The sequence below is a fragment of the Phalaenopsis equestris genome, unplaced genomic scaffold (assembly GCF_001263595.1).
Source record: "Phalaenopsis equestris unplaced genomic scaffold, ASM126359v1 Scaffold000036, whole genome shotgun sequence".
NCBI classification, from domain to species: Eukaryota; Viridiplantae; Streptophyta; class Magnoliopsida; order Asparagales; family Orchidaceae; genus Phalaenopsis; species Phalaenopsis equestris.
In genome coordinates, this window is record NW_018164478.1 from 1,274,234 (window position 1) to 1,282,248 (window position 8,015).

The following is an 8,015-nucleotide window of genomic DNA, read 5'->3' on the forward strand; positions in this document are numbered from 1 at the left end:
AATATATATATATATATATATATATTAAATAATATGCGATTTATTCACGCGCGGCGACGTAACAAAATGGGTGTCCTCCCTAGGCAAAATCGACGTTCCGGACGTGCCGGTCCAGTTCGTTTTGTCATCCGGGGTCGCTCGAACGACGTCGTCGACAATCGGGTCAAAAACGCGTCAAAGTTCAAATTTCACAAAATTTTGACCCGCAATCAATCGTTTCAAAAATTTTATTCGAGCCTTCGACAAGTAATAGTGCAAGCGATGTGAATTGTGGCGATCGGACGTGTCGACTCCGAATTGCGAAGTTCGTGAGCGCGGGACTGTGAATTGTGCAGAATGGCACTCTAAGGCTTAGAAAGGTTCTATAGGAATTCCTTTTGGGTTTCCTCATGTCGGTTTCACCCTGCTAAGTGCTAGAAGTCGATACCACACACGCGAAACTCCAAAAGGAGACAGAAGTGGGTTGAATTTTTAAAACGAGGCGGGTCTCATTTCTAGTCAAAGGGAGACTCCTAAGACTAGATCTTAAACCTTAAGAGGACTAGACCTCACCAAAAATGATGTCAACAGGTGCGAATGAAATGGCAGCCCTTCGAGGAGATCACTACCTCATTAGTTGGAGAGTGATTATTTAGATTCATATCTGTTGTAAACACAATATGATTTAGAGTCTGTGTTTGTTTTCAAACAAATATTTTAATTTTAATGAGCTCTTTTTTCATTACCTAATATGTTAGTAATTATGTTTTAAATTATGTAATTATGTTTTATGCTGCATTGTTTTTCAGGATAATATGAGTTCTAGGATATCCGCTACCTCCCGACGACTGGTTTGTCATTGTGGTCTGCAAACCCCACTTTTGACCTCACGGCAGGCACACAGCTATGGTATGAAGTTTTATACATGCCCCTGAAGCATTGTCGATCAATGCAGATTTTTCCGATAGGCGAACAGTTTCTCTGATGCTGAGGATGATGTTGGTAGCGATTTGCGAGTTTCAGATGACGAAGGGCAGACACGGGAGTTACAGTGTGTCATTGTTAGAAATAACATAACCATTATGTTACTCGTCGTGGTCATAGTTTTACAGTTTTTTTTTCATTCTGTTTCTCCTAGCTAGTGGTTGAGTTGTATTTATGTACTCTGGGCTATTTTGGATGTACGAAACTGTATGAGTTCCTACGTCTTTATGTATGAAAACACGACTTCATATGGCTTGAGGTGCTTTTTTATATTTTACATTTTATGCTTCTAAAATATATATTTGTAAATTTTAATCTGAGTAGATGAATTAATATTTGTATACATTGATATATAGATAGAAATAAATTTTAAACCTATATGTTTTCAAAATTACAAAATATTTTTTAGAAATTATCTATAAAAATGAATATTAAAAACAATTTATTTCATTTAATTAATTAAAAAATAATATTTTTATAAATTTTATGTATATTACACTCATATTTATACAAATAAATCAAAAATTAAAAACAGTTTTAACAAACAGGGACAATTTGATCTTTTTTACATGAAACAGCTGGCTCATAACATTTTTCACGCAGCAGCATCAAACATACAGCCAGCTTCCCCGCAGCTGCTTCCTAGGGCAGCGCAGCTGCAGCTGAAAAGTTCAGAAGTTGCAGCTGCGCCAAACAGACCCTTAAAGTTAATAAAAAGATTTTGTGTGTACGCAAGGAAGTAAAATCTTGAGCAGGTAGAAGAAAACTTGCAAAAATAAAATTGCTTAAGTCAAAAAACGAGTTCACACTCACCTGAAAATTCAGGTGAGGAGTCTAGAACTCTTATCTTCTTCCTCTTCTGGTGTTGATGACAAGGAAAGGTGTAATAAATATCTAATTCAAGAATATGTAGCTTAAGGGAAGCTATCATCACCCTATAAAATTTTTATATCTAACATTGATAGCGTGCAGATTCCTAAATTCATTAATGAAACCCTTAAAAATCCAGAATGGAGGAAATCAATTGAAGAGAAGATTCAAACACTAAATCATTATGACACATAGATTCTTACTAAGGCTTCGTGTTTGATGAAGCTCCTTCGGAAGCCCCGTTGAAAATGGGACCCCTTAGAAGCATTCTGAAATGGCGAAATATTCATGGTCTTCCACTTCGACATCCGGAGACGTTCAGCAAATGCTCGTTTGCAAAACGTCTATTTTCCAGGTGGTGGCGTTGAGTGCGATCAAATAGAAGGCGAGAGCCTTCTCAAACAAAACCTAAATCTCCTTAGGATAAGAGGTCGGTTGGATACAATGGATATTCAACATCAAATACAAAACTGATTGTGGTATTGAGATATTCAAAACTAGACTGGTTGCAAAAAGTTCCACTCAAGCTTATGGGATTGACTATCAAGGGAACTTTGCACCAGTTATCAAACTGAACACTATTATAGTTTTCCTCTCAGTAGCAGTTAACAAGGAGTGGAGACTGCATAAACATCACATAAAAAATATCTCTCTAAATGAGGATTTTGAAGAAGAAGTGTACATAGAGATACCACCATGACTTAAGAATGATTTCAACAAACACTTAGTATGCAAACTCATAAAGTCTCTTTATAGCTTTAAGCAATCACCAAGGGTATGGTTAGAAAGACCTGCTAAAACTATATGTGATCTAGTGAATATTTTTAAAGCCAAACTGATCATACAATATTCATAAACATACTTAGTGAGATAAGATTGGCGCGCTAATAGTATATGTGGATGATAAGATTCTTAATGGTGACGATGAAAGGGAATAAAATCAAAGATCTAGAAACCATGAGATATTTCTTAGGTATGGAGGTAGATCCAAAAGGGCATTGTTATATCATAGAGGAAATACAACCTTAATTTGTTAAAGGAGATCGGGAATATTAGATGCAAACTTGCTGAAACTCCAATGAATCCTAGCAAAAATTCTAATAGAAAAGAAAAAAGTAAATCTGTGAATATGGGAATATATCAAAGATTGATAGAAAATACTAAAATTGTGAGCAAAAAAAAAAAATCTTAAATTTTTACCTTATTGCTAATATACATTTATGTTTATTGAAGACTTGTATGTATATGTGAAGCCCAGCTAATTTTTTCTTTATTTTTTATAGTATTTAATAGAACCAACTGCACTTGTATTTTATTCTTTTATACTCTATCACAACACAATTTTATTAATATTTTGTGATTACCTATAATTTGTTCGATTTTTTCCCTTTTTATTTGCTATTGTGTAAATTATTTGATATTCATGCGATTTGTGGTACGTTGTTTAGATAAATAATAATAATTTCTACAAACTAGAGTAAATTGGTTACTCATAAAAATTAATTTATAACCACTTAAAATTACATTTGTCTTTACACACTTCTAAATTGAAAAGTTTTATTTGTATTTCTTAAATGAGGTAAAAAATATAGCTTGCCAACAATCAAAGTCCCAAGCTTTAATGAATATTCATAACATTGGCAAATATGAATGTATAAGAAAATCTTTCCTACTTAAGAACAAATAGTTTTCATTGCAGATCATATTTCTAATGATGGAACTTCTAATATAAGTGCAACTTTAATTAAAAGACCTAAGGGTCTTAACATGCCAGTTAATGGTAACACCGATAGGGTTATCAAAAAAGCTCGTCATCCGCAAACAGCTAGTGTTCGGCTCGTTAAGCAACCCACGTTCAATTCATTCATTAAGCAAACAAGTCGAACACGAATAACTTTTTTTAACTCAATTTATAAATGAGTCAAACACATACAAACTTTTGTGCAATCATGTCCGGCCTGTTTTGGATCAAATTAAATAAATAATAAATAAATGTCCCTGAGATTTTTCTCTCCTACCACATGATCCCTGCCCCATTTATTTAATTTAGGTGTTATATATGTAAATACATAAGAATTGGGTGATACGTATGTAGATGCTTTGAGATTTTTCCCAAGAATCCAACCCCTAATGCCTGCCCCTAGTTTTTTTTGCATTCATTACATATGTAAATACATAAGGATTTGGCAGTGTGTGTAAATAGCATCTAGTACTTCGCCCTGCCTGTTCCGGCCCAACCGCTTTCTACATTCAGTCCCACATAGCCTACATAGGAAATAATTTGACTATCAATCCTCTTTAAATGAAGAAGCAAAGGTGAAAATTAAAAAGTTTCTAGTTGCACGACTATGAAGTTGGGATGGGATGTACTATATTTTGCGTTCATTAGAAAATGTTTTAAAATAAAAATTTTAGTTCAAGTCGAATGAGCTGAAATGAACAAATATGAATTTGAATCGAATCAAACAAAAACTCATTATAAACGAGTTATTTCGAACACCAGCTTATTTCGAGAATGGGATCGCTCAAATTTGGCTAGTTTACACCCCTAAACACCGGCCTGGACATAATCATAAGTCCATTTAAATAGCTCTGATTACCTATAACTAGCCTCTCTTCAGTAAGAAGTCCTTATACATCTACATATTATAAATCCTATATCTATCCAATCCATTGCTTAAAAATCAACTATCTAAGAATCTCATTTTTCTTTCTTTAGTTTAAGATCACAAGATTAACTATGAATTGCTAACAAAAAACTCATAGTTAAGTTGGGTTGGCCGTCTTCAAGACTAAGAGGTTTCAAAATTAATAGCCTATAAGAAAAGATCTATGAAATCTTGATTAGTTTATTACCACAATTTTTGGATTTCTACCACCACTGTCACCCCATTGAGCTCATTATACTCCTCGAGTCTTTAAAACTTCAATGATTGCTATTGCATAAAATTATTATGTAAGAAAATAGTTATCTCACTAAGTTACAATGATTCACCTTTTATCTTCTATACAACAAATTTTAAGGCATAGATTATTCTATTAGAATAATTTTCCTTAACATAATCCCAAGAAAATCAAAATAAAGATCTATTTGTCTATCAAGAATATCTCTTGAGAATGACCTTGAGTGAAATTAATCTTATGGAACATAATTACTTTAAGAGGCAAATTGTACTTAGATTCTATATTTGATTTAATTTGATTTTAATACTATGATTTTTCATTAGTATTTTACACATATTAAAATAAGATTTATTGGTCATAACACACTAAATTTCATCATGCCCCTCCTATGAAATCTAATATACCAAAAGAACACACACATACTGTAATTGAGTTTCCTTCAACGCTCATCCACGGTAATTGCCCTTAACTTAAAACTCGCTAGGAATTCTCACATAGTGGACAATTTCTAGTAATACTTATCATGTGTTAGCTAACTATAACAAATCTCATCATGTACTTTTCTTATAATTCTTTGTGAAGTACATTATGTACTACATATCTCACCTATAAATTGGAGGCCATAAGCATGCACAAGAGCATGGGCAATTTGACAGCAGACTATTGAGACAGGAGACTTATAATGCAATCATAGAGTTTTGGCTCCAATTTCTCTCCTGAGCTCAGTTTGACTTTCTCAAAGGGGTCAATCAAATATGCTATAAACTAAGGCCACTTAAGAGAAGCTCTAAACCTAAACTTCTCTACCTTCTCTCTTTTTATGCACCTCGAGCTCAAAATGTAATTTAGTGGTTTCTCAATATTTTTCACAAGAAGCATTAGAATCAACACATAAAGAGCATATATATATATATGCTAGCATCAATCAACATAATACATTCTATTAATTACGTACAAGTCACATGTAGTTATATGCACCAACATTTTTGCATGCCTAAAAAAAATGTAACCAAAGTATTATCATCAAATAATTCATATAATACAAGATTCTTTAAATAAGTTTAAAAGCTCACTCGAAATTCCTTTGATAAGGGATTGATCATTGTTACAAGACAAGATTCCATCCCATGGCTATGAATAACAGCCCCAGCATTGCGCATTTGATAAGCCTACAAAAGCCAAAGAAATGAACAGCACTGTCTTTAAACAAAGACTGGTAGCATTTAAAGAATAAACATTCAGCCTGCATGATTGAGAGAAGATTCAATGAAAAGTTTTCACATCTTGTATGAGTAATAAGGTTTCAAGTTCATATAAAAAAGATAATAAAGAGAAAGAGAATGCAGATAACTTGAGTCATGATATCCTGACCTATCATCACTAAATTTGGTCAGATATTCTGGTTTAATTTTTTTTCCCAAGAAAATAAGAAAAGTAGAGAAGTATTGTGTTAATCTCTTTTCACTCTACTCCAATAATTACAAAGAAATATAATAAATAGAAAATTAATCAATGAAACTAAATTGTTGCAGCACATGACCCACCTTACTAATCATTAATAGCTAAATTGAAAGAATTCACGTTGCATTACTAAAAAGAATGCAGCAGTCAACCAAGAAATTCATCTCTTTAACTCATATATGCATCAGATCCTAAAGCTGCTCCAAAGAAAAAAATCATCATATCAATTCAAACTTCTAGATCATAAAAAGGAAGCGTAACTAACTCACCTTCGAGTTTGGGACAAAAAACACGCCCTTTAGATAATTAAAATCAGCATTCTTTGCTTTTACCAAAATGCTTACATGAAGATCTCCAACATTTTGCCAACTAACCTTACCTTTGATAGACCAAAAGGGCCTGCTTATTTGGGAAAAAATTGGTTATTTGGGATTAATTTATCGCTAGTTAATTTTATCCAGGCCTAAGTCATGCCAATTCCTATATTAACGCTAGCGGGCAGCTTGAGATATCATCGGACAAAGCTTCAATTTGAGCCATTTCATTAACACATAGTAATTTAGCTTTAATTTCATGCCATCCAAAGCAAACTAGAACAATAGATAAAAGGGACATTTACATATATAGCATGGAAGTTTTGGGATCTATTTGGGGTAGCTGCAGCTGTTTAAATAAGTAGTTGTTAAGCTGCTGAAAAATAAGTTTTTGTTCAAAAAGTTATTGTGACTGTTACCAAAAAAAAAACTTTTTGAAAAATTCAGACCATTGCTTTCTATGAGTCACCACGGGTAGCCAGCCCTGATGTGAAAACACAACTTTCAACTACACCTTCTTGAAAACGCAGACAAAAGCAATTTTGCCAAACAGTAAATACTGCAGTGCAGCACCGCTACCACACCGCCGTTTAGAATGCAGTACCAGAAAAGTATGATTTGAATCGTAATCAAGTAATTGACAAATTTAATCAACAAACTCAAAAGAAACCGAAAAAATGCAAACGCGTGAGGACATAACGCACCTTCATGAAAAGTGGGGCGCAATCAGAGCACTTCGGAGGTTTATTAGGGTAGGGCTTCGTAGCAGGCACCGACAAAAAATCACCATCGCCGGAGAGCACGTACATATCATCCGCTACCATCCTCTCTTTCTGCACTCCTGCAAACGCCGCCGATCGATTCAGCGATCTCTGGAGCGAGTGTAAGAGTAAGAGAGGGAGTGGAGAAGAGCCGTACGAGTACCTGAAGGTGACATGACGATAAGCTGGTGGGCCTTTGGAATAGCGTCGTCGTGAACTCTGATGGTGATACTGCCACCGGTACCGGAAACCCAGCCGAGTGTGTAGAACTGTCGACAGAGATCAGCGACTAATGCCCTTGTTTCCCGCACCGCTACTCCATCGATGTAAGCCTGCGATGAGAGCACGGCGAAGGCTTCCGCTTCAGTCATGACCGAGGACGATAGTGATAACCTGAGGTGGAGCGGAGAGTTTAGGCTGACGGAGTAGAAGAAGAGAGGGTGACAATGCAGGTATGGCTCTCTTTCGTATATATTCGATGCGTGAAGAGAGGGTGACAGTGCAGTTGTGGCTCTCTATCGTATATATTCGATGCGTCTTTTTTGAAGTTAACCTGAGCGATAAAACTGAACTATCTAACAGTATCTCTCTTATGTAAGAAATAATATTTTTTATCAGGGAGCATTTAATTGGTATATACATACCACTCAATTCTTATGTTTAGAACCCTAACATCTAAAAATTCAAATTATCATCCATAACTCTTAATTCCATAAGATCATATCAAAAATATCATGATTAA

General features: G+C 34.6%; 1 protein-coding gene across 2 annotated transcripts in view; it reads right to left on the reverse strand.

The window, feature by feature from the left end:
* The window catches only part of LOC110018736 (probable bifunctional methylthioribulose-1-phosphate dehydratase/enolase-phosphatase E1 1), a 65,063-nt gene extending 57,277 nt beyond the window's left edge, over positions 1-7,786 (reverse strand). For both annotated transcript variants that reach the window (XM_020716149.1, XM_020716148.1), the window contains exons 1-3: positions 7,437-7,786; positions 7,217-7,353; positions 5,811-5,906 (exon numbers count right to left, since the gene is read on the reverse strand). In XM_020716149.1, the coding sequence (XP_020571808.1) occupies positions 5,811-5,906; positions 7,217-7,353; positions 7,437-7,644 (441 nt within the window). In that variant the 5' untranslated portion in view covers positions 7,645-7,786. The remainder of the gene's footprint in view (positions 1-5,810; positions 5,907-7,216; positions 7,354-7,436) is intronic.
* Positions 7,787-8,015: the final 229 nt, after the last annotated feature.